The 27067-nt window shown below is 42.1% G+C and overlaps 1 protein-coding gene across 1 annotated transcript in view; it reads right to left on the bottom strand.

Annotated features, from left to right (window-relative positions):
- Nucleotides 1-15138: 15138 nt before the first annotated feature.
- Nucleotides 15139-27067, bottom strand: part of KIF17 (kinesin family member 17) — a 35980-nt gene continuing 24051 nt past the window's right edge. The window contains exons 10-14 of the mRNA XM_034434304.2: nucleotides 26239-26470; nucleotides 25416-25674; nucleotides 23883-23956; nucleotides 18012-18132; nucleotides 15139-16821 (exon numbers count right to left, since the gene is read on the bottom strand). Coding sequence (XP_034290195.2) covers nucleotides 16625-16821; nucleotides 18012-18132; nucleotides 23883-23956; nucleotides 25416-25674; nucleotides 26239-26470 — 883 coding nt within the window. The 3' untranslated portion in view covers nucleotides 15139-16624. The remainder of the gene's footprint in view (nucleotides 16822-18011; nucleotides 18133-23882; nucleotides 23957-25415; nucleotides 25675-26238; nucleotides 26471-27067) is intronic.

Here is a 27067-nt window from a genome sequence, read left to right as displayed (position 1 = left end):
CTTCTGCGCTTGCACAGAAGAGCATGCGTGCGGCCCCACTGCAAACCGATAGTAAAGGTAAGTAGAACCCACCCCTGGTTTTCACCATTGCCACAAATCTTGCTTCATATAGAGATCCATGGAGATGGCTTTGAGGGAAATGTTCCGAAGCCATCAGAAAGATGAAAAGGGGAGAAACTTTCCTTGAGTTCTTGGAAAGAAGTACTACTAGAAAAAGACTCAGGTTGACTCCACCCTGGCTCACTGGTGCATAATAGGAAGAGGAAGAAGAAGAAAATTGGATTAGCAAGATTCTGTTAATGAACCCTATCTCATAAAGCGGAGTTCTAGTCCTCTTGTGGAATCTGTTCTAGACAACTTCGAATGGCTGACAAAATCTCCAGAAGCCTGATATTTTTCACAGGCTCTGTCTATCCGAAGCAATGAAGATTTAAAAAATTGGCCTCCAATGCTATGAAAAAGTTCATTGACCATCGGACTCATGGACCATGAACCATTATCAGTATGGAATGTAAAATTATACAGACACACTTAGATGTAGTTAATTACAGGGCATATGATTATGTTTGGAATTTTACTGACTGAGGTTTAGTCCATTCCACACAAATCTAGGAACATTTCCTGCTAGCAGTGTGTTGCCCTGAGTTTATTTTCTCGGGCAGTGGAACTTTCCTGTGATCCTGTGTCTAAAGAAGCCTTTTCTTGCATTTTAATAACTAGTTGTTATTTATACTGGCTAGATGCAGTTGTTCATATTTCTTCTTCAAAGCAATTATGGCAACACCCTAAACTATCACTGCTTTTATTCTTCTAACTCTAGCTTAAAATGGGTGTATGAGAATTAAAAGTCTTACAGTGAGATGGGTGGCAAACAAATTAAATTAATTAATAAACAAAGACCTGGTAATTATTAAGTGATCATTGCTTGCATTCACTTGCTTTCCTAGTGGTTTCCCACAAATGCAGGATCTGCTTTTTCAGATCAACCAAGTGGGCCAGGGGTGAAATCTACTTACCTTCCTTACCGGTTCAGAAGCGCATGCGCCACACGCGTCACGTGCACACGCAGACCTTCTGCGCATGCGCAGAAGACAAAAAACACATTACTTCCTGGTTAAAACCAGGAAGTAATGACACCCGGTGGGTGGGTGGAGCTTTGCTCCGCCATCGCTACCAGATCGCTGAACCACCGGCCAAGATTGCTACTGGACCAGGCGATCCGGTCCAATCCAGGAGCATTTCACCCCTGAAGTGGGCTGAGGGCACATGTGGGCTGAGAGAATGACTGGTCCAAAGTCACCCAACTGGCTTTCATGGCTAAGGTAGGGTTAGAATTCACGGTCTCCTGATTTCTACCCTGATGCCTTAACCACTAGGCTAAACTGGCTTTCATTTGTTTGCAATAACATGCCCATCTCTTATTAGTTTCCTCAAAAAAGAGATGATTCTGGCAGCTCTGCATGACAAGTTGCCCTTGCAGAAATATCTCTGTGTAACAATAGTATATAACCTTGTGATGAGAAAGAAGTACACAAAGGCATGGAAATTGGATTGTCCTCTAGTTCAGGAACAGATTAAAAAGAGAATGAAGTAAGTGAAAGTGACATGGCCACCTCAAGTCATCTTAGATTGCAATTCCCATAAATTTTTACCTTGTCCGCACTGATTGAGGCTAATGAAAACCTGATATGTGAGCAATCATGGCACAGTATTTTTATCTGCTCCAATCTCCTTTGCATCAGATTACTCTAGCACAGGGGTGTCAAACTCAAGGCCCAGGGGCCGGATCCCTTCCATGGGATGCTTAGATCTGGCTTGTGGGGCTGCCCTGGAAACAACAAAGCACCAGTCCGCGGTGCCTCTACCAGCAAAAACAGAGCTCGGGAGGGCCGCAGATGGCCCTCGCGAGCTCCATTTTTGCTGGCAGAGGGTTGCAGGAGGCTGTTGCAGATGAAAATTGACCTTGGGAGCCAGTTTTCGCTGGCAGAGTGCTTGGGCCACTACAAGCACCCCTGACATGAGTGTCATCAAGCTGGCCACACCCCCATGGCCATGCCTCCCCCGCCTCCCCAAAGTCAAACACAACCCTGAATGAAATTGAGTTTGACACCCCTGCTCTAACAGGTACCACCAAATTCAGAATTTGGTGGGAAGGTTTTTATAGAATTTTGGCCCTAACCCTAACTCTTCCCAAATCCCCAGTAGACCACAGTGTTCCCATGAAAGACTTTATAGCTTCTGTCATAACTCAGGAATACACAGAAGAGAAAATAATTTGTGGATGAGGAGAATTAAATGATCTCTTTGGGACACTTAACCACCATTTATCCTATTTTGGATTATTGCAGGAGACATTTTTTTAATGAGAATTGTAACTTGATGAGCAATAAGCACAGAAACAGAATCTCTAGTAAAACCCCTACAGGGAATGTAGAGGCCCTCTTCCTAAAGACAGTGAGGTCATTGAAACAGATGACATGATACACAGCATATGGGGAGAAGTTTGGCACTCCTCCTCCTCCTTCCAAAAGGCTTTATGTAGAGATGCCTTTGAAAGCAATGTGGAAACAGCAATTGCCAACTACAACCACAATAACCTGTGTAGTGCACATTATATTGGATTATGTTAGTCTTCAGATACAATTCAAGGTGTTGGTTTTATAACACCCTCCATTAGCTTGGTTCCAGCAACTTTTAGAAGCATCTCTTCAATATGGAACCTACCCATCCTCTACACTCATTCTGGGTCAGGATGTTCATTGTCTCCCATCCACATGGGATGGGACAAGAGGGCTAGGGTCTTGGAGACAATGTTATTCTATGGCTGCCCTTTTTTATGCAACAGCCTATCCTGCCCCCTTCCCCACCCAGTTCAATTGGCACCTATCCTTTTGGAAAGCTGTGAAAACAACATTCTTTCAGCAGTTCTTTGAGAATTAAAAATTGCTATAACTAGGATATGGGTAGTAAGGAGAACTACTGTACAGTGGCTTTTGTTAACATATCCTAGATTTGGCAAGAGCTGCTCTTCATTTTAATGTCTTCAATTTTAATTTAATTATTTAGTTTCAATTTAATTCTTCGTTTTAATTTTTTTGGAGTACTATTTCTAACCCTCTTTCTGTCCTTTGTATAATATTGTTTATCTGAATGGGAATAGCATAATGGGTATATATGTAGATCATCTTGCATTTTTGTTATTTGCTGTACACACTGAGAACTGCAGACTAACTTTATCCTAGTCAGAATACTCTTAGGGAAAAAATTAGAGTGGGAGAAAGCCAGTGATCCTGCTTTAACGGAAAACCTATTTCATTTCTTTGATCTGGAAAAGTTATGAAATCTCATTCATATCAGAAGGATTATGGAACACTCTTTCAATGGGTTGCAAGCTTAGAAGTAGAACTTCCAAAGAGGAACAACTTAACTGATTCCCTAGGAGCTTATATATTGGCTGCAGATAGTTTAAAATACAATAAGAGAGAAGGAGGGGGGAGAGAGAGATTTATTGACATCCTAAAAAAGAAAACCAGAAGAGGTTACAGGAATAAATATGTGAATGTGATAGAAGCTAGCCACATGTGGAGGAATATAGTAAATAGTGTTGGTGTGAATTAGATTTAGTTAGATTTCTGCCTTTGCTGACTACTCTTTTTTCTGTATTACATAATACTGCTCACGCTGAAAGGGAATAGAATGATGGCTGTGGCTATATGGAGAAATCTGGGTGACTTGCCTGGAATGAAGAACTCAGCATAAGCTAGCTCTTCTTGTACACAAGACAAATTCCTTGTGTGTCCACACTTGGCCAATAAAAAATTATATTCTATTTTATTTTACAACTTGATTCTTAGAAGAACAGAGAAATAAAGACATTGCCATTGTCATTAGTCACAGACTCAGTGATCCTTAGAGACTGAAAACTTTTTTTAAAAAAAGACACAAAATATCCACCTCTGAATTCATCTGGTAATATCTGGACCACTACTCTGAAAGAACTGAAGAAGCTTCTTGGATGAGAAGTGAAATGTTTTCAAGAAAAAGAAAAAAAAAACCCAGGAAAGTACAGTTGCCATTTGAAAAGCACCTTTGGAATAGCTCATTTTTGAGCACTTAAGAAATAGAAAAATACTGATTTAAAATATTTTTTAAAAAATTTCATCATTCTGTATTCTAAAAAGGAGATGTTCATTTACAAAGATAACTGACTGCATGTTTTCATGTTGATGAAATCAGCAACTGTTTTGATTGGGGGAATAAGCAGGGGAGATAAGTATGAACAGGTAAGAGAGACTGAGGTAAATGGACAAAACACGTAGAAATCTGGGAATATGCCATCCCAATTATCCCCCATCACTCATATGCTAGGGATATGATTTTTTTTGCAAGAAAACTTAAGTGAAATAAACAGTACAGATATCCCATTGCAAAGCAACAAATCACAAAAATCAGAAAATCAGTGATGGATATGAAAATGCATGATATGCAGATAAAGCAGTACAGAATGCAGAACATGCAGCTGAAGAGATACATTTGCCCCAAGTCCCATAATCCTTCTATCTTCTTTCTCCCTCTTCTCCTTCCTTCTCTCTTGAGGCATTAACAGCTGAGGAAAGTCATCTACTGAGTTTCTATCAGTTATGTCAAAAGAATCCCTTCTTTAGAAATAAAAAAGCCAGCTGTTTTGCATCTAGAAATGGCTATCTCCTTTTTGAGCTGAGGTCCTAATATAATCAGTCTAATGTTTACATCAGATATATTGTGTCTTTTGACAATGAAAGCTACTTCTTTTTTTAAACAGTTTTTTTATTTTTTTCAGACACGGAAACATAAAATACATATTTTCTGAATAGACTATTGACCGAGTCAAAATTCATACAGCTTATTTTCTTCATATTTACTATATATATACTCCAATTTCTGCCAATATTCTACTTTCCCCCTTTTAACTATATTTTTATAGAATGTATAATCAATATTACCATCCACTCTCGCCTCCTTATCTTCACCTATCACAATTTTTTAATCTATTGAAACCCTTTACTTTAAGCACAGTCATTCAATCATTCAATTTTTCACAATTATTTCTTTAGTATCAATTTTTCCCAAAGATGGACCGACAACGAAAGCTTCTTGAAGATTCAGGCTAGGGCTTTCCTTTAAGAGACAGGGCTTTGGGTATCTTAAGGCAGGGCCTTCTCCTGCTCACTTCCTTACAGTATTGGTTTCTGTTGAGCTGACCAATTACATATTGCAAAACTGAAGGTCTGTGTTAGTAGAAGCAGAGCTCAGATAAATAGGGAGATGCCAGCAGAAGCTTTATCCCCTCCCATCACCAATTCTTCCCACACTAGATACTCTGTCTTCCCTCCCCAGAACCCAGGCAGCCTCCTGGGACAGGAACCTGAATTGTGGCCTTGCAATCAAGAACTGTAAATGTTTACATGTTGCTCATTCCTGATGCTCTGACAGAGGAGAACTGCACATATTCTCTCTCTCTGGGTCTGTCTATGCTTGACCCTCTCCATCAGTTCCCTGACCTGAGGGTTGGAGCTTGGCAGCCCAAATTTTCCACTCTTTTTAATGAGTGGGTCAGTAGTTCTGTATCCACCTGCTACCAAAACAATTCAATTCACTTTAGGACCATCCCTTCTCAAGAAGAGGCTGGAGCAAGGGGAAAGGACAGCAATGTTCTTCAGAACACAGACCTTAGGATGATAGTAGAAGGGACTTTTGCTTGACATTTGTTATGCAGCATTTGACAAGAGGTACAGATGACGTCAATTCCTTCTGTGCTTTCTTCCATTCCTCTCACACAAACATAAATAGAGAAATTAGATTGGATAAAGCTCCTTTGACTTGAAACCCCTACAGCAGGAGTGTCAAACTGACATATTAGGACTTTTTCCCCCTTTGCTGAACTGGGCATGGGCGTGGCCAGCGCATGACGCATCCGGCCCATGAGCCAGGAGTTTAACAGCCCTGCTCTACAGTAAAACCTTTAGTTTGGAAGCAGCCTTACAATCACTTGACTAATAAAAATGTTTCAGCCTGGATCAGTGGTGAAATCCAATTTTTTTACTACCGGTTCTGTGGGCATGGCTTGGTGGGCATGGCAGGGGAAGGATACTGCAAAATCTCCATTCCCACCCCACTCCAGGGGAAGGATTCGGCAAAATCCCCATTCCTTCCCCACTCTGGGGCCAGCCAGAGGTGGTATTTGCCGGTTCTCCGAACTACTCAAAATTTCCACTATCGGTTCACCAGAACCTGTCAGAACTTGCTGGATTTCACCCCTAGCCTGGATGTTTTATGAATTCTCCAGAAGATATTGTTACACCAAAAAGGCTAATATTTATGTGTCATTTAGGATTAAAAAATCCTCCTGAGTCTAAATTCCATTCTTGGGAGAGAGGTTGATTCTGACATGACTGGGAACAAGTTATTAACATCTCTTGCACAGACTATCAGTAATTATCAGAAAATATGTGTGTTAGATAATGATTATTTATGGTTATCATAAATAATTATTGTAAAGCAGAAAGCATGTTTGGGGATCACATACTGTGATCAACCTGTAAAATCCTATCCTAAATGTATGGGTCATTAGAACTTTCCCAAGGGTTTCATTGCAGTGTAATAGATTTAAGCAGCTCCCTTTGCAGAATAATTTATGCTCCTCTCTTCCAGATCAAATGATAATATGCTATCACACTGGTTCTTTTTTCCTTACTTAAGTGGGACTGTAGACTAGTCTTGGAATCTTTCAAACTGGGCAGTCAATTTCTTTTACAACACATGATATTCTAAAGTTGTTTTTCTTTGTTATGTGTGCCTATTCTAAGCAATTAATAGAACCACTTAGGGTGCATTCTGGGCACCCTAAAAGTTAACACCTTTTGCCTTTTGGCTCCTGTACTTTCTAGGGAGCTTCTTTCCCTGGCTTGATACACCTGGACCCTGCTCATTTTAATGAACTGTAAATTAAAAGAAAAAAATTCAGCTTTAGGTTTTTTTTTTAATATAGTCACAGGAACTACCTTTTAAAAATGCCTTCCTAACATGTCAGGCTTTGCATGGCTTTCAAGCCTAGAAAACATTGCATATTTTTGCTATAAACCATGGTTTATAAGCCATAAATTGTTGGGTTCTGTAGTACCCTAAACTATAAGAAAATAAATCAAATTATGGCTTACTGCAATGTATTCTCTCCAGGAGTGGGTTCTACTTACCTTTACTACAGGTTCACAATGGGAGCGCGTGCTTTGCTTGCACATGCTTGCTTCTGCGCATGTGCACATCATCCATTATGATGTCTGGGTGGGTGGGCAGTGCCTTCCACCTCTTTTACTACCGGTTCTTGTGAACCGGACAGAACCGGGAGCAACTCACCACTGATTCTCTCCTCTGCTGAATATTCACAAGGCAAGTTTGGAGATTGCAAAGTTGGTGGTTTAGCTTTCCAACCTTGGTGCTCAGATATGGTATTAATTAAGTAAATAGATTCAATGTATGTGACATTTCCTTTTTTTTATTGCCTGCTTAATTTAAAACTTTCAGCTGACTTTATCACTATGAAATTTTAATGACTTACAAAAAAAAACAATCACTGAACAATGAAAACCATCCTTTCAATATACATGTAAAGTAAAAGCTTCAATTTTAATTACCATCTGGTTTTTTTAAGCTTTCTTTTTCAATCATAACACAAGGGCAAAAGCTAACTCACAGCTAGCTGATTTCTACCTGCGAAGTCTTTAAACAACGGCACTGAAGTTGTGGTTTTGCCGGTTCTCCCTTCGGCTGTCTTACATTTCCATTTCATTTCTATTGCCTGTATTGGCTAGGCTTAAAAGCCACAAGAATACTAATGGTAAAATGAAGAAATGGAGACGTGTTTGGATGCATTTGAATGTTCATCTGAGAAGAACCAGAGAGAGAAAAAAAATGATGGGCTGGTTAAATCCTTGGCAACTTTCTGAAGGCCCAGTGCAAGCAGAAGCTGGCTGTTTAAAACCCCACGGATTTCACAGGAAGCTTTCAGAGTCAGGCTCTTGTTTTTATATCTTGTTCCCGGGGAATGGCTAAATTCATATGAAGTGGTTGTTGGCCTTAACTATGATTTGGGAAATAATCCACAAGGATTGGGTTCATCCAAGATGCTTGCCATCCATTGTGGTTTACAAAATACAATGGCTAGGTTCTTTGTAGCATGCTACTCTCTTCCCTAGAGTGATGAGGAGGGAAACAGAAATGGATGGTCCAGAATATGGAGGTTTTCTGCTGGCATAGGTTGGAAAGCATTTATTTCATGCCAAAATACCTGGTCTCAATGAGAGGGGGCCTATGTCTTCTGCAAATGATTTGCGTTGTGTTGAACAATACCATATCAGTGCCCTCAAAAACTGGGAATTTCTTTTCAGATGTTGAAATAGAATATTGTTTGGAGTATGGAAGAGTTATATCCTGTAAGTAGTAGGAGTGTAGAGGCAAAAAAGGGACCAGGACAAGTTTGACTGCAGAGAGAGATTTGAGTTGGCCACTGGTGAAGCATCATATAATGCAATGGTTTCATCAGAAAATCTGATGCACGCTTTCATGGATATGCCCCCTGCTGCAAGGAAACTCATTTGCAGGATCCAATTTGGGTCTGTCATCGGGACCAAAAGTTTCGTCTTCTGAGCTTTTGGACTCACACTGGAATCCATCCTCAAAAGTCCATAGATTTGCCTTCATTTTTAAGTTCATTTGCCTCTCACATGCTCTGCATAAGCATCTACAAATGTGGCAGCTTTTACAAATACACCAGATAGCCAAGTGGACTCTCAACTAAGGGAAAATAAATTTTACAGCATTCCCCTTGGAAATTCTTGCCTCCTGAGAATGAGCTTAGCAAGGCAATGCAGATTTGCAGTTTTAATGTTGCTGGTGTGGAAATCATGTACCTCCAGCTGCAGATGTCAATTGCTGCTATGTAGAACCCACATCACACACACAAAAAAAAGCCCCATTTACTGAGCACATGAGTTCACGTTCTTATTCCCTACTGAAAATTGGCTGCTAAAATTCAATATGTTGCCAAAGCTTTCTGTTTGTTGTGTTGCAGTGCAGCAGAGAAACTAGGGAACAACTTTCATACAGCATGTCAGATCTTCAGGACAGAGTGTGGCATGGATTGGGGAACTGCTCTTTGTTGATACAGGTCAAGAAATAGCCCAGATGGGTTAAGCTCTATTGGCTGCTGGCAGGCAGATGAATGTGTCTTTTATTCAACAAGGAAGTGCAATGTTGGAGGCTCACCCTCTTATGTACCAGAGCTTTTGAGGGCACTACCATGTGCTTTCAATTTCTACTTCTTTTTAAGAGAGGCAATGAATGAATGAATGAATGAATGAATGAATGGAGGAGGGTACAAACTAAAAAGAAGTGGTTGGGTTCCAGGAAATAATATTCCAATTTTACTTGGATTTTCTTCAGAATTAGTTGCTGGAACTGCCAGCATGGATCATAATGTGACTCCCTTGCCAGTTTCAAATAATTGTAGTGTTTTGCTCAATTCATGCTCAGTTCTCTATCCTGTTGTGATGTTTGCTTTGCTTCCACAGCTTTTAAAATGATAATAGTTGTGCATATGTAATACATAGTATATAAAGTAAGAAACCAGGTGTGTGCTGTAACTTGTTTTTACTATTAGCAATGCTTATTGAACAATTTGGAGCTCCTAACCATTCCCAACACTTGTAGCTTATAATTATTTTTAAACAGTGATAATGGAGCATAGATTACTATGTTCAACTATTCAATTATTTTTAAAATGCTATCCTTGTAGCTTGATCTACTTTAAAGAGATGTTGACAGGACAGAATAACAGTACTTGTAACAAGGAGCACATTTCCACAATTATGGCATTCTTGTCAAACATCCCATCTTGATAAACAGCTCCAACAAAGAATGCTACAAGGGTGTGAAATGAATAGCTGGACACCTAGCCAGTGTAAGACACAAATATCATGTCACACTTGCACTATAAGGTCTGCCCTGGTGGGGTGACCATTTGCTTTCCAAATACAAATTAGAGTGATAATATTAATTTTTAAGCTTTTGATATACTTAGGACTTAACTAAGGAAATGCCTTTCCCATTATGAATCTGCCTGTATGTTAAAATAGAATACCAGATACTACTGCAAGGATATGGATGACCACTAGAGGGCAGCCAAGTGATTGAGCCTAGAGACTACAGTAAATCTTTACTGTCCTCTTGTGGCCATTTGATCTTTTAGAACCCAGAACTGATAGCTCCAATTACGGTTCCAGCAGAGAGGCTCTTCTGAAGTTGCTTGAGTGATCAGAGGCTATCCCATCTGTGCCCAAAGGATTGCATGTAGCTTCCAATCTGTGTTTAAAACAACAGTCAAGGCACTGATTTCATCATGACTTTCATTGTTAACACTGACTTTAATTTATTTTAATGATTTTGTGTGCTGCATTTTGAACCTACCTTTGAACACATAGCTAAATAGAAAGGAGAGATATAAAGTACATAAAATGGAAAGGAAGGCTTAGTTGAAATGACAATTTCCGTTTCACCTATTGCCCTGTTCTCTTTAAAAACATAACAGGATTCCTGCACAGGTGAGACCACAGTGGGATTGGCTGCTTTGTGGGTTGCTGGCAAGTGCTTGTCCAAGTAGTATGAAACCGATTTTCTGCTTCACACAGAACCCTAAACTATAATGTGGTTAAGGGAGGTACAGCCATGCAAACTACTATTATTTTACTATTAGCATGTTGTAGCAAATACAGTTACTCAATTTTTAATTGGATTAAGCACTATGGGTAAACAAAGGCAGTGTACCTCCCCCCCCCCTTTTTTTTTTTTTTTGCAGTTTAATGTGTAGTTATTTTTATGACTTTGGGACTAGTTTGACACAAGAAGTCACAACCACAAACTGTAACATAGGCAAATTTAGACTATTGTGAGAATGCAGCTACCAGAACTAACTTGGTCCATCCAGCATGTACTTAAACCAAACAATGGGCTGTGAAAGTCAAGTTGCTTAGCATATTGGGTGAAGACATTTGTAAGCAATTGGTCTCTTTCCTAGCGAAGTGATCGATCAAGGAGGAAATAGCAACACTAAAATGCTTAACCTAATAAGAGAAACATAGTCAGATCCTGTTCACCTTTATTTCGAAGTCAGATTTAGCAGATTTGAGGACTTTGTCTACTTGATTTTTTTACCGATTGAGAAATTTGCGAATAGGAAACAACTGGGTTTTCCCCCCAACTTTTTTCAACTTTTTTTTCCAAACACATCACTTGTCTTCTTCAGGGAGGACAATACTTTATCCTGCTGTCATTCCTCCGCTTTCTCATTTTATCGATTCTTTGCCATTTAAAAAAAAAAGGATTGAGATGGGCAGTTGACCAATGGAACACATCTTTGCCTGGACCTCCTATACAAATCTGTGAAAGAGACAAAGTGACTGCCTGGAAGTACCTCTTGTGAGGTATGTTATATGAAAAACCAGTAACATTTTCAAGATCACTCAGTGTCTGTAAGTTTTTGTTTTAGTGTGCCATGACCTTTAAAATGACCTTCCCTCCTTGCTTGGTTGCAAGCTCTTTATCCATTCTTGAACTGACTGAAAAATATGACAGCATGAAATTTACCATCCCCACTGCCAATACTGCCTCTATGGTACCTGTTCCCAGGCACTACCAGCCACTTGCTTCCTCTCTGTGGGGAGGGAGAACACAGAACATAAAATAACAGAGTTGGAAGGGACCTTGGAGGTCTTCTAGTACAACCTTCCTACTCAAGCAGAAGACCCAAATGGCCGTCCAGTCTTCTTAAAAACCTCCAGTGATGGAGCACCCACAACTTCTGAAGGCAAGTCATTCCACTGGTTAAATATTCTCAATGTTAGGAAATATCTCCTTAGTTCCAGGTTATTTCTCTCTTTGATTAGTTTCCATTCTTTGTTTCTTGTCTTGTCTTCTGGTGGTTTTGAAAAAAGGCTGACCCCCTCTTCTCTGTGGCAGCCCCTCAACTATTAGAACACTGCTATCTTGTCACCCCTACTCCTTCTTTTCACTAGACTAGACATACCCAATTTCTGCAATGTTTTAGCCTCTAGCTCCAAAAAAGAAGTCTGAATGAAAAGATGTCACATTCTATAATATCACTAAGAATCCATACCTAACATCAGTTTTCAGGCGAGACCCCAAGGAGACCTAACCTTAACCCCAACCATAACCTTTGTTTAATTTTCATTCTCAATGAGATTTTCCCACGTACGTTGCTGTGTTTCCAAAAGAAGTCTGAATGAAAACCTGTCACATTCTCTTTCCTTATAATTCCACTAAGCATCTATCCCTAACATCAGTTTTCGGCTCAGACCCCAAGGAGACCTAACCCTAACTCTAACCCCAATCCCAACCCTAAACGGAGGTTAATTTTAATTTGAAAGGGATTTTCCCTTGTAATATACAGTCTTCCACAAACAAGATCCGATCATAAAGATATCACATTCTCTTTCTTTATAATACCATTATAATACCATTTTCATTGTGAATGGGTTTTTCCCATGTAATTTACTGTGCTCCAAAAAGAAGTCCAAACGAAAAGCCGTCACATTGTCTTTCCATATAATACCATTAAGAATCCATGCCTAAAATCAGTTTTCAGGCAAGACCCCAAGGAGACCTAACTCTAATCTTAATCCTACTTTAATTTTCATTGTGAGTAGGATTTTTCCATATAATGTACTTTGTTCTAAAATGAAGTCAGAACGAAAAGCTGTCACATTTTCTTTCTTTATAAGAGCCGCGGTGGCACAGTGGTTAGAGTGCAGTACTGCAAGCTACTTCTGCTGGTCACTGGCTGTCAGCAGTTTGGCAGATCAAATCTCACCAGGCTCAAGGTTGACTTGGTCTTCCATTCTTCCGAGGTGGGTAAAATGAGGAGCCAGATTGTTGCGGGCAATATGCTGACTCTGTAAACTGCTTAGAGAGGACTGTAAAGCACTGTAAAGTGGCATATAAGTCTAAATGCTATTGCTATACCTATCATCAGTTTTCATGCCAGACTCCAATGATACCTAACCCTAGCTCCAACTCTAATTCTATTTTTATTGTCATTATGAATGTGATTTTCCCATGTAATTTACTGTGCTTAAAAAAGAAATCCAAACGAAAAGCTGTCATATTCTCTTTTTTTATAATACCACTAAGAATCTATTCCTAACATCAGTTTTCAGGCCAGACCCCAAGGAGACCTAACCCTAACCTTAACCCAACCCTAAGGCTAACCCTAATCCTACTTTAATTTTCATTGTGGATCGGATTTTCCCATGTAATTTACTGTGCTTGAAATTGTAGTCTGAACGAAAAGACTTCACATTCTCTTTCCTTATAATACCATTAGGAATTTATCCCTAAAATCAGGTTTCAGCCCAGACCCCAAGGAGACTTAACTTTAACCCTAATTCCAACCCTAATCCTATTTTAATTTTCATTGTGAATATGATTTTTTCATGTAATGTACTGTGCTCCAAAAAGAAGTTTGAAAGAAAAGCTATCATGTTCTCTTTCCTTATAATACCAATAAGAATCTATCCCTAACATCAATTTTCAGGTAAGACCCGAAGGAGACTTAATTTAACCCAAACCCTAGTTTATTTTTCATTCTGAATGAGATTTTTCTATGTAATATACTATGCTGCAAAAAGAAGTCTGAACAAAAAGCTATCACATTTTCTTTCCTTATAATACCACTAAGAATCTATCCCTAACATCAGTTTTTGGCCAGACCACAAGGAGATATAACCCTAACCCTAACTCCAACCCTACCCCTATTTTTATTGTCATTGTGAATGAAATTTTCCCATGTAATTTACTGTGCTTCAAAAAGAAATCCCAATGAAAAGCTGTCACATTTTCTTTTATTATAATACCACTTAAAATATATCCCTAACATCAGTTTTCAGGCCAGACCCCAAGGACACCTAACCCTAATCCCATCCCTAATCCTACTTTAATTTTCATTGTGAATGGGATTTTCCCCATGTAATGTACTGTAATGCTCCAAAAACAAATCAGAACCAAATGCTGTCACATTCTCTCTCCTTATAATACCATTAAGAATCTATTGCTAACATCAGCTTTCATCCAAGACCCTAAGGACCCTAGGTCACCACAATCATAACTCTAGTTTATTTTTCATTCTGAATGAGATTTTCCAATGTATTTTGCTGTGCTTCCAAAACTAAGTCCAAACAAAAAACTGTCACATTCTCTTTCCTTATAAAATCGTTAAGCATCTTTCCCTAATATCAGCTTTTGGCCAAGATCCCAAGGAGACCTAACTATAACCCTGCCTTTTTAAGGCAACCAAGCCTAACAGATTTTATACACCTTGAGGCTGCCTTTGGATGGTGTTGGAATAAGGGGAGAAAAAACTTTAGCTCAATGGATGACCCAAGCCTGTCTCACTCAACAGGCTCAGGCTAAGATGAAGGCAATGTCTTGAGGACACAATAGAAAAGATATTTTGTCACAGCATCTTTGAGGAGAGGAGAAGGTCCTCAAGCATTTTGTATCTTCTACCTTTGTTTTCATTCCATGAAAAAAATAGCAGTATAATGTTATTTCAATGAGTAGTGTTAGAACCTCAGTACTAACTTTGCAACACCGAGATATCAATTATAGTTGTATACTATATTCAGTTGTATACCCCACTGAATTAGAAAGCCCTAAGGAAGCCCATATTATATCCCATTTATTCTTGGCTTACAGCAGTAACTTCGTCATAGCAATTCAATGACTCTTTTGGTTGAGTGAATTACTTCTCAATCAGGACATTTTTCTCTTCCCAAAGACTAGCCAGGGCAGATGCCTTGTGCTGCTAAGAAGATTCTGGGGAGACAGTGCTCCCATTCTGGTTGGGCAAGAAGAGAAATATATCATTATGAGCACGAAGTATTTGGGGTAAAATATGAGAAACCAGTAAAGATGGCAAAGACTGTCTCTTCTTCCCTGTTGGCTTCTTCTTTCAGGTTATCAAAAGAGCAACCCCTGTTGGATGACTGCCAGCAATAGGCCATCTTGGGCTGTGAAGCAATCAAGCTGAAGTTGTCTTAACAGACCGTTTATTATGTTCAGGGGAAAGGTGAATGTGAACAAATCAATAACACAGACCAGTGTCTAAAAGTTAAACGTGAATCCCACACAAATGGGAGCAGTACTAATTACCCCCCACACACACACACACACACAACACTCCTGATCTATTATTCTCAGCTGGTGAACTGTTGTGCAAATCAGAAGCTTGTGTTTTGCTGCTGGCTATGCAACTTGAAACAGACTGGCTTTTCCAGCTTCCTCTGGTCGGCTGAGAAGAAAGCGGTGGCTGAGACGTGGCAGTAGTGCTGCTGTTACTAGAGGGGTTTTTTTTCTTGCTATAGCGAGGAAGAAGGCAGTAGCAGATTCCAGACTGAAGTGATCTCAGGTTACAGAAGAAACATGGAAAACAGTATTTGGAAGGTTCAGGTTGGCTATATTAAGGCTTTCAAAAAAAAAAGAAAGAAAAAAAAAAGAATGCACTCTGGTGCCCAAGTGCCAAAGGCAAAAACACCCAATGAGACGTGTAATGCTTTATGGAAAGTTCTACGTAGGATGATTTGGGAAAGGATTGTTAGGTAAAGTCCAAGTCCTCTCTCTCCCGTTTATTTCTTCCCTCAGGTAAGAGCCATGAATGAAGCAGAATCAGTAATAGGTGCCAAAATGAACAGGGAGAACAAGAACTTCTGCTGAAGGACAACAAGAGCCATCTTCTCCTGTCCTTCCACTTTCTCATGCAACTGTCTTGGGACAGTAATTCTTGGACACTTATCCTTATCTCATCTCCACCCTAGATCAACAGTGTGCTTATATTTTGCCAGGCAATTACAATTGCCCTGTTGGAAGTACCGTAATAATCACCATTCACTCTTCACCCACAACCTGAATTAAACAGCTTTAGTTCCATCCATCTTTTAAGCTGAGTTCCCAATCTACTCAAGAAGCTTTCTCTTCTTGAGAGTCCCTTATTTCCCAGCCTTCCTTTTAAGATGAGGCAGCAACTTGTCTGTCCTCTCACTCTTCCCGTGAATTCCAAATGGATGGCAGATTCAGGATCAAAGTGAGCAGGTAAGCCAATGATGTATCCGGCTATCTTGCAGTTTCCAGGGACTTCTGACAAAAAAAAAGGGAAATGCAGGAGGTGGTGTGATGGGGAAAAGAGAAGCTTATGGCCAGGAACTTCCACTCCATGTCTTCTGGGACTATTTCCCTTCCTGTTGCTGGGTAGAGCAGTGATTTGGAGAGGAAACACTGGCATGTGAGTACAAAATAGCAAAGGAATGGGTTGCGATATGAGGTGTCAGTCCCAACTTGAACATGGAGAGCTGATCAGACGAATAGTCTTTAGGAAGCACCTTTTAATTGCTTTCACTCTTCCCAAATGGGAAAGAAAAGCATTGGGTTCTTGGAACTTCAGCAATGGCCACCAACAGGATGCCAGTGAAGGAGAGCTAGTTATTGACCAGAGAGAACAGCAGGCAGATAACCGCTCCATCAGTCAGAGGGGGTCACCATTCAGGTTGTTCCTGCTTTTCTTGCGTTTTGTCCTGGCTGAAGGGGAGGAGAAGTCCAGAGATTCCAGGCGGAAGGGGCGTGGCTGGGGCATCTCCACTGTTTGGGCAGAAGGAATAGATATCAGGCTGGAAGTCAGCATGGAAGTACTGTTGTTCAGTAAAGGAGGTGAGTTGTGGGAAACTGCAGAAGGGGAAAACCAAAAAATAAAAAGAAGAATTTAATTTCAGGAATACCAACAACAAAACCTCACTGTCCATCCTCCCCAGGAGAAATTTATCCAAATGTCTTGCAACAATGCTCTATGTTCAGCTTGTGTGTGCAAAGACTTTTTAAAATTTCTGTACAATTATGTAATATATACAGGTAGTCCTCAGTTAACAATAGTAAATGGGACTGGAATTTCTGTCACTAAGCAACATGGTCATAAAGTGCAATGTCACATGACCACATCACTTAGCAACAGACATCCCAGGAGTCCCTGTTACTGTCATTACCTGAATCCCACCAGTCGTTAAGTGACAACCCACCCAATCCAAGCCATTCCTAGGCTGGTCCCTCCCAGCTCTGAGCTTCAGTAAGGCAAGAAGCTGCCTCCTCTTGAATTCTTTCCTCCCCACACCTATTCCCCTCCCCATTTTCCACTTTGGCCACCCTGCATAGCCAGCTGCCACCACTTCCAAGTCTCTACTTCAGTCCCTGTGGTGCTGCTGCTGGGAAGCCACATGCCATGGCCAGGCACCTCAGTGCCACAGCACAAAGTCCCAGCTAGGCCCGCTGTCCTGCATTCTGCAGATCCTGTTGCTTCCAGCTGACCCCTGGCCATTCTCCTCCTGATGCTGACAAAGCATAGACGGCATGGCCCATTGCGAGACAGAAGCTGGCTGCCCCAGGACTTCTTCCTGAGACTGCACTTGCCATTCTCCAAACTGTGAGCCTTGTTTTGGTGATGTTTCGGGGGGGGGCAGGGGGGGGTTCAAAAGTTTTTCAAACTGAACATGGCAGGCCTTGAGGAGAACAGGGAGGCAGGGAGAGCTGGTTCTTTGTGCTGTGGTGCTGGGATGGCAGGCCATGGCGTAGGGTTTGAGGTAGCATTTGGTGGCGACAGTGCTAGGGCTAAAGTAGAGTGATGGCAGCCAGCTGAGACTGCTCTGCCTCTGTTACAGTCCAAGTGGCATCCCTAATGATTTCTTCCCCCAGGGCAGGAATGTTAAGGAAAAAAAAAAAAGAATTTCTCTCTTTAGATGCCTCTGAGATTCTGATAAGTGAAATTGTAATACTGTTCTGCAAAATTATTCAATACATGTGAGATGCTATTAAGGAGGTAGTTTCCAAGAGAAAAAAAATAATAAAGAGCACATGAAGGGATTTACCTAGACTCTTCATGGGGTCAGCATTGAGAATCTGGCTGGCTCGTTTTGAGCGGAAGTAATTACTGGCAATATTTTCACTATCACTCTTACTCAGCATCATCTTGTAGCGGTCTTCTTCTGGCTGGGGACAAAGACAAGGGACTAGAGTACCACTTTATCCTTCTTCAGTTCAAGGAGAATCACAGTTCTTCTAATTTTTAATAACCAAAACTCAGATTCCAGCTGACCTGAGACCTCTGCCTTATCTTTTAGAATAGAATAGAATAGAATAGAATAGAATAGAATAGAATAGAATAGAATAGAATAGAATAGAATAGAATAGAATAGAATAGAATTCTTTATTGGCCAATGTGATTGGACACACAAGGAATTTGTCTTTGGTGCATATGCTCTCAGTGTACATAAAGAAATCTTTATTTTATCTTTTCAAGCTCTAATTTATTGTTATACTGCCTCCAAATGAGATAGTAATTACAGTTAGTGGAGGAACTAGAAACTTTTGATTGATTATATGGTAATCTGCCCTGAAATATTATTATTATCTTTATTATATATATATATTATGATAATGTATTTACTTAGATTTATTAGAACAGCAATTCAAAATGTTCTAGCTACATTTGATATCCTGCCTGCTACAGCCCAGCAAGACAAATGTGAAAACAGAAGGAATAGTCTTCATCTAGATCTGATTCACATGTTTTGCTGGGTTGAGGTACTTTGTCCCCTGCTCATATCCTACTTCATCCCTTTGTGGCTTTCTGAGATTGCAAATGTTCAGCCTTGAAAAGAGTTAGCCATGGAACCAGCAAGCAGAGTGTAAGGGACATCCTAAGCTATTGGGACATTATCTTAGAGGCTATAAGATTTAGTAAGGGAAGGCAACTCAACCCAACCAGATCAACCCAAAGCTACTGCTATTGCCATAGTAGTGTCTGGTGGCCAGAAGGATGCAGCAGTATCTGGCTCTGATAAATATAAGAACGATAGTAGCAATCAATCTCAGCTCTCAGTTTCCCCCCTAAGATCTTCTTCCAGTGATCAAGACAAGACAAAGGCTGGGAATACTGGTTCCACCCTTTTGTTCTTTATAAAAGGGAAGAGTTCTCTCTTGCATCAAATCATCCCAAGTTTATTTTTCATTTTATCAAGATTCTGTGCTCTGATGAAGAGAAGTTGAGAAAAAAAAAGCTGCCCACCAACAAGAATTCACTTGTGGGAAGCCTCTCCCCTCCTAGAACAATGAAATATTTTGGGAATTTAAAAGATGCAGAATATTATATTTCCCATAAGAGAAATGGAGAAACATGTTCTTAAAAACAGAACGCAGCCCTAGTCTTTCTTAATAGCTTCCAGCAGAGGCCTGAAGTCTTTAGAGATGGGTATTTTGTGCCCATTAAGAAATCCAGGCCAATTTATTCATAAACAAAACATCTTCAGCTTTAGGTGATGAGATTAAGGACAGGACAGGACTTTAATCCCATTCATTGAGAAAAGTGGAAACAATATCAGTTCTATTAAGAAAAGCAGGCTACATAACAGGCAATAGATAATAGGATAAAATCAATTACACATGCCTGACAGGATTAGGACCAAGGAAGGTGATAATTAAGACCCATCAGGAGCCTTTGTGAAACAAGTAAAGCCAGTCAAATAATATAAACATACAAAACAAACTTCAAAATTACAAAATACTGTAAACTGTATAAAAATCCTTGCACTCATCAAGCTAATTTGTCAGCTGTCCCAGAATCGCATGCTGTTGCTGGTTCCGCTCATCAATAAGTGGACCTTTTTTCCTAAGCAGCTAACCATTTTATTTCCAGCGTCTCTCTCCCGGCTTGGAGCAGAACCAGATGGATTTTTCTTTCAACAATGGATTATTATTATTATTATTCGAATTTCTATACCGCCCTTCTCCTTTCAGACTCAGGGCGGTGAGCAGCCAAAATAAAAACATTTATACATAAATACGATTAAAAATAGATTTAAAATAATTAAATTTGGCCCATAGTTTAAAATTTATCAATTTAAAATCCATATCAAAATTTAAAACCAACCATAAAATCATAAAATCAAGAGAGACCGGCTAACTGAAAGAGATGAGTTTTTAGGGCCCGACGAAAGGTCCGGAGGTCAGAGATCACTCGTATCTCTGGGAGTAGATTGTTCCAAAGGGTAGGTGCCACCACAGAGAAGGCTCTCCTCCTGGGGGTCGCCAGCCGGCATTGTCTAGCCGACGGCACCCTGAGGAGGCCCTCTCTGTGGGAGCGAACTGGCCGGTGGGAGGCTATTGGTGGCAGAAGGCGGTCCTGTAAGTACCCTGGCCCTAAGCCATGGAGCACTTTAAAGGTGATCACCAACACCTTGAAGCGCACCCGAAAGTCCACCGGAAGCCAATGCAGCTCGCGCAGGAGAAGAGTCACATGGGAGCGCCCAGTCGCTCCCATAATCCCCCGCGCGGCCGCATTCTGCACCAGTTGGAGTCTCCGGGTGTACCCCAAGGGGAGCCCCATGTAGAGAGCGTTACAATAGTCGAGACGAGAAGTGACGAGTGCTTGAGTGACTGTGCGTAGGGAGTCCCGATCCAGAAAGGGGCGCAACTGGCGTATCAGGCGAACCTGATAAAAAGCCCCCCTGGCCACGGCCGTCATATGCCCTTCTAAGGACAGCCGTGCATCCAGGAGGACGCCCAAGTTGCGGGCCCTTTCCGTGGGGGCCAATGATTCACCCCCAATAACCAGCGATGGCGTCAGCTGGCTATACCGGGACGCCGGCAGCCACAGCCACTCGGTCTTGGAAGGGTTGAGTCGAAGCCTGTTTCTCCCCATCCAGACCCGCACGGCCTCCAGGCACTGGGACATCACTTCCAAGGCATCGTTGGGATGGTCTGGGGTGGAGATGTACAGCTGAGTATCATCAGCGTACTGATGGAACTCCACCCCAAAACCACGGATGATCTCACCCAGCGGCTTCACATAAATGTTGAACAGGAGGGGCGAGAGGACCGACCCTTGTGGCACCCCACAAACAAGGCGCCTCGGGGTCGACCGCTGCCCCCCTGTCAACACGGATTGCGACCGGTCGGAGAGATAGGAGGAGAACCACCGCAAAACGGTGCCCCCCACTCCCAGTCCCTCCAGCCGGCGCAACATGATACCATGGTCGATGGTATCAAAAGCCGCTGAGAGGTCTAACAGGACCAGGATAGAGGAGTAACCCCTATCCCGAGCCCTCCAGAGATCATCCACCAACGCGACCAATGCCGTTTCCGTGCTGTACCCAGGTCTGAAACCGGACTGGAGTGGATCCAAATAGACAGCTTCATCCAGGTACTGTGGAAGCTGTCGCGCCACCACACTCTCAACAACCTTCGCAATAAAGCGAAGGTTGGAGACTGGACGATAGTTAGCCAAAACAGCCGGATCCAGGGATGGCTTCTTGAGGAGAGGCCTCACCACCGCCTCTTTCAAGGCGGCCGGCAGGACACCCTCACTCAAAGAAGCGTTGATAATTCCCTGGAGCCAGCCTCGTGTAACCTCCCGGGAAGCCAGCACCAACCAGGAGGGACACGGGTCCAATAAACATGTGGTGGCGTTCAGCCGTCCCAAGATCCTGTCCACGTCCTCGGGAGCCACAGGATCGAACTCCTCCCAGATAACATTCTCAAGGCCTGCCTCAGTCATCTCGTCTGAACTAACCCAGTCAGTGGCCAAGTCTTCCCGAATCTGAGTTATTTTATCATCCAGATACTGTACAAAATCCTCAGCTTGGCCCTGCAAGGGGTCCTCCCGCGCTCCCAGATGGAGAAGGGAGCGGGTCACCCTGAACAGGGCGGCTGGGCGGTTATCTGATGACGCGATAAGAGCGGCAAAATAGCTAGATTTCGCCGCTTTTATCGCCACTAGGTAGGTCTTAATATGAGACCTTACCAGTGTCAAGTCGGATTCGGAACGACTGGCCCTCCAACCGCTCTCTAGGCGTCTTTTCCGGCGCTTCATCTCTCTCAGCTCCTCGGAGAACCAAGGAGCTAAGTGAGTTCGGTGCCGGGTCAGAGGCCGCAAAGGCACGACCCGGTCCAAAGCCCCGGCAGCCGCACTATCCCAGGCGGCCACCAGGTCATCAGCCGAGTCGTGAGCTAGAGTTTCAGGAAATGGCCCAAGCTCCATCTGGAACCTATCAGGATCCATCAGGCGCCTGGGGCGGAACCACCTGGTCGGCTCCGCCTCCCTGCGACGGGGTGCTGCGGTCAGAAAGTCAAGTCGAAGGAGCAAGTGGTCAGACCATGACAAGGGTTCAGTATCTATATCCCCTATATCAAGGCCACTCAACCACTGACCAGAGACAAAAACTAAGTCCAGAGTGTGTCCCCCCCATGTGAGTAGGGCCGTGAATTACTTGGGTCAGGTCCATGGCCGTCATGGAAGCCATGAACTCCCGAGCTACCTCAGAAGTTTCACCAATGGATGGCAAGTTGAAATCCCCCATGACCAGAAGTCTGGGGATATCAGCCGCCACCTCGGCTATAACATTGAGGAGTTCGGGCAGGGTCGTCGCCACGTGGCAAGGAGCCAGGTACGTGATCAACAGACCCATCTGCACCCCACGACCCCACTTCACGAAAAGGGACTCACATCCGACTATCTGAGGCACAGTGGTCTCCCTCGGATCAAGACCCTCTCTTATAATGACCGCCACCCCCCCGCCCCTGCCCTGAGCTCTCGGCTGATGAAATGCACGGAAGCCTGATGGGCACATCTCCACGAGGGGAACCCCCCCCTCATGGCCCAACCAGGTCTCCGTAATACCTGCCAGGTCCGCTCCCCCCTCCTGAATAAGATCACAAATGAGGGGGGCTTTATTTACTACGGACCTGGCATTACACAACATCAGCCGGAAACTCGGGCCCTGAGACTCTAAGCAGCCTGAGGAACGGGAAGAGCTAAGGGGACCGGGGCACGCAATCGCTCGGAGATAGCGAGCGCGTGCCCCCACCACATGATGCGGCCCCCTGCTCCCGCCATACCTACCCCTCCCACTCAGCGTATTGATGGAAAAGCCCTCAATAGAGGGCATTCTAACAGTCCCCTTTACCCCAGAGTCCATACCCCCTATGGCACCATTAACAGCCAGACTGGCCTCCCTCCCCACCCCCCTCCCCAAACCCCTTAAAAATTTACACAAAGACAATTTTAAAAAACCCCTCAGCCCCCTCTTATGTGGATATGCAATACATGTTAGGGACCGAAGTGTTGCATATATGTATAGGAGCATTTCTGAGAGTGTAACTGGACCTGAGCAAGGGTTAGCACTAATTATAACAGAAAGGAGATTTATTTTAGGAATTGCAGGTAGCTCCTGACTTACAACTACAATTGAGCTCCAAATTTCCATTGCTAATTTTGATGGTGTGGCTATAGGGATGCTGCAATGGTTGTAAGTGTAAAAATAGTCATAAATCACTTTTTTTCAATGCCATTGTAATTTAGAGCAGTCATTAAACAAATGGTTGTAAATCAAGGACTATCTATATAGAGATTGATAAAACCTAGTACCTGCCTAACCACATCCTATCAGGAGAGGAGTCAGAAAACATCTGTGCTATGAGTGCATGCTTGCACATATGTGCACCTGGGAGGTAGAATAAAAGGAAATGACTTCTATTCTAGATTAGCAATCTCAAACTAAGAGCAGGCAGGGGGACAAAGAGAGGACAGAGAATCCTTAACTCTCCATCTACACGCTAGTGTCCCCTTGTGGTCAATAGGTCATGAAGTACCAAAGAGACAATGCCACTGAACTTGGACCGCCAAGAAACATATACTGTACAACTTATTCTCATTAGGCGCTGAGCACCCTTTTTCAACTTACCACTGTCACCGTCTCCCCATTCTCTGCCGATGAATTCTTCTTGCCCGCCTTAGTCAGTGACAACGATGAAACTGCTGTTAAAAAGAAAACCCAGCAACAGTGGCTCTCAACTTCTTTAAAAGTGCCATATCAGTACCCCAGGCCTATATTGTGCCATGGAGAGGGAACAAGGACATCCAGTGGACACAACATTCCCCCCCACCCGCTCCAGTTTACCCTTTGAATGGTTTTAGAGTATTTTTTATCATTACACAAACTTTAAAATGCTGCAAAGCAAAGCACATTTTCTGTTTCTAAGAACAGATCTGTGTTCCCTAAGGACAATCTGTGTTTTTGGAAATGGGCCTTCCTGAGCAAAAGTAGAAACAGAAGGTGTGAGACATCATGATATGGGCCCTAGAGGGCTAGAGAAGAGAGCACACTCTTTAGTTTGCCTTCTGGTAAATGGCAATGCAGGCAATGGCAGGGATCTTCTGAATTTTCTGAAAGCTATTGGAAGGCTATTCTAAGCTTTGGGGTGGAGTGACGGTTCAGCCCCTGTTGGATTGGGAGGGGTGCTTTATCTGTTATCTTTGGGCCTTCCATGATCTCTTTTTGACTTTTCTGCTTTTTCTTACTTTTAATTCCAGGTCACCCAGTCTTGGCAGTCAGGCAGCCTTTAAACTAGATGGGTAGATGGGTGGATAGATTAAAAAATAGGGAATGCCACTTGCTGGATTATAAAAACAGGACTTTAACTATGCTTACACATAAGCATATGGCAAATAAAATAAAAAATGCTAAACTACACTAAAGGCTGTCCTAATTCTAATCACTCTTGTTGACAGATTTCCAGTTTTGTTTCATTTCAGTTCCTAGTCTGTTTTTAAATTGTTGTTGTTGTTGTTGTTGTTGTTATAAATCCTACCTGACTAAACTGACTTAAATCACAGTTTACAATCTTCAGTGGTTACATTCATCCAGTAAACCAGGCCAAAGCCAGGCAGTTCATATTTGGGATTAGCATACAGGTAGTCCTCGATTTATTACTACAATTGGACCCCAAAATTTCTGTTGTTAAGTGAGGCATTTCTTAAGTGTGCTTTGCCCCATTTTACGACCTTTCTTGCCACATTTGTTAAGTAAATCACTGCAGTTGTTAAGTTAGGAACACAATTGTTAAGTGAACCTGACTTCCCCATTGACTTTGCTTGTCAGAAGGTTGCAAAAGGTGGTCATGTGACCCTGGGACACCTCAACCATCATAAATATGAGTCAGTTGCCAAGCATCTGAATTTTGATCATTTGACCATGGAGATGCTAAAATGGTCATAAGTTGGAAAAACAGTCATGAGTCACTTTCTTCACTGTCGTTGTAACTTCGAATGGTCACTAAATCAACTGTTGTAAGTCGAGGATTACCTGTACTACATGAATTAGGCCAGGACGTTGGTGGAATGCATTTGCCTAATCTAGCGAGTTCTTTCTTGCCTGCATTGAGAGCCTGGAGCAATTCTATCCAGATGACACTGTAGTGCCTGGAGCTTCTCTTACCTGCAGGGAGGCTGGTCTTCTGAGTAATAGGCTCTGGGATTTTCCAGCAGCTTAATTCCTCATCCCAGGTGGACTCCCGCTTGATTTTATCAAAATTGCTATAACTGCAGTCCCGTCGTATGAGAGGCTGCACTTGGTCCAGGAGCTGCTGGAAGAGCAGGAGTTCTCGCTCCTGGCGGCGGATGGTAGCCAGATAATCAATCCTTTCCAGCTCAAACTCTGATTGTAGATCTTTGATTTCAGTCTCAGCTGCCCGCAGCTGGAAAGGAGAGAATCGTTGGGTAAAAGTATAGAAATTATTTTATAATCAATTTAATATATGTTCCACTCTGGGTAAGGCAATGGACATGCAGCATCATGTAAAAAGCCAAAAGATAAACACCTGAATGTAATACTAACAGCATCTTTATATCAATTAGGTATCTAGATCAAAATGGCTGGCTTTTCTTCGTAACAGAACTGCAAGGTTTAAGAAAATATAGTACAGGTGTGCTGTCCCTATCAAAAGCTATCAGAAGATCGGTTTTACATACAAAAACATCGCTGGATGGTCTTGTACTTGACAACTAGGCATCAGGAACATATGGACATGAAAAACATAATGCTTCTTAAACAAACAAACAAACAACAAAACCTAAATAGAGAAGAATGACAGTGCAACTGGTATAGCCCAACACATGGATCAGGACCAATGAAGTCAGCTTCTGGGTCATGACCTATGTGTTGAAAACCAGTGCTTAAAAAGAAGTTTTTTTAAAAACTTGTGCACTTCCAGCCATTTCATACTGGAAATGGACTGGAAATAAATAAAAGTATAGATCACCTTTTCCTTTATCTTTTCCAGCAATCGACTTTTGGCTCGCACTTCCTCCTGGATAGAGTCATAGACATTGAGTAGGACCCAATCACTGCTGTCCTCATCTGATTTCTGCAGAGCTTCCAGCAACTGCTGCTTCCGTTCATCTGCAATTTTCTTTCGACGTGTATGCTTTTCCTTCAGATCTTTGTTCTTGGCCTGTTCTCCTCCAACCACCTGTTGCTCTAGCATCTGCAGTCTAAGAGGCCAGAGAGTCATCTTAACTTTAGGCACGTCTTTTAAAACCATTTCTAAACTCAGGGATCCTTCCACCATGAAGGGCCTGTTGAGAACCCCTGAAGTCTGTGGCCTCTGTGCTATGTGATGGAAAAAACCCCTAGGATTGGACACCCGCTGCAGAAAACAGTTGAAGATGGCAGGCAAGCTATTTTGTCATTTCAGTGACTTTTGTTACTGATCTTGAGACCGCAAAATTTAGTTTAGTTTACTTTATTGTCATTGCACATGACAAATCTTAAATCTTAAATCTTAAATCTTCATTATAACTATAAAAATAAAAACACAAACATACATCCTTTACATTCTATATAATTGAAATTGAAAACCCGATATTGCAATATACCGAAGAATTCAGTATGGTTATTACCCTAGGATAGAAGCTGTTTTTCAGCCTATTTGTCCTTTTTATTATCCTGTACCATCTTCCAGATGGTAATAGTTCCAAAAAAGGGTGCCCAGGATGAGATGGATCTTTAAGAATGTTTTGAACTTTCTTAAGGCAGCGGGAGCTATAAAGCTCTTCCAAAGGGGGGAGAGGGCAAACAATGATCCTCTG

This window comes from Pantherophis guttatus, chromosome 2 (genome assembly GCF_059756535.1).
Source record: "Pantherophis guttatus breed Tessera chromosome 2, ASM5975653v1, whole genome shotgun sequence".
NCBI classification, from domain to species: domain Eukaryota; kingdom Metazoa; phylum Chordata; class Lepidosauria; order Squamata; family Colubridae; genus Pantherophis; species Pantherophis guttatus.
This window is presented reverse-complemented; position numbering and strand designations above follow the sequence as displayed.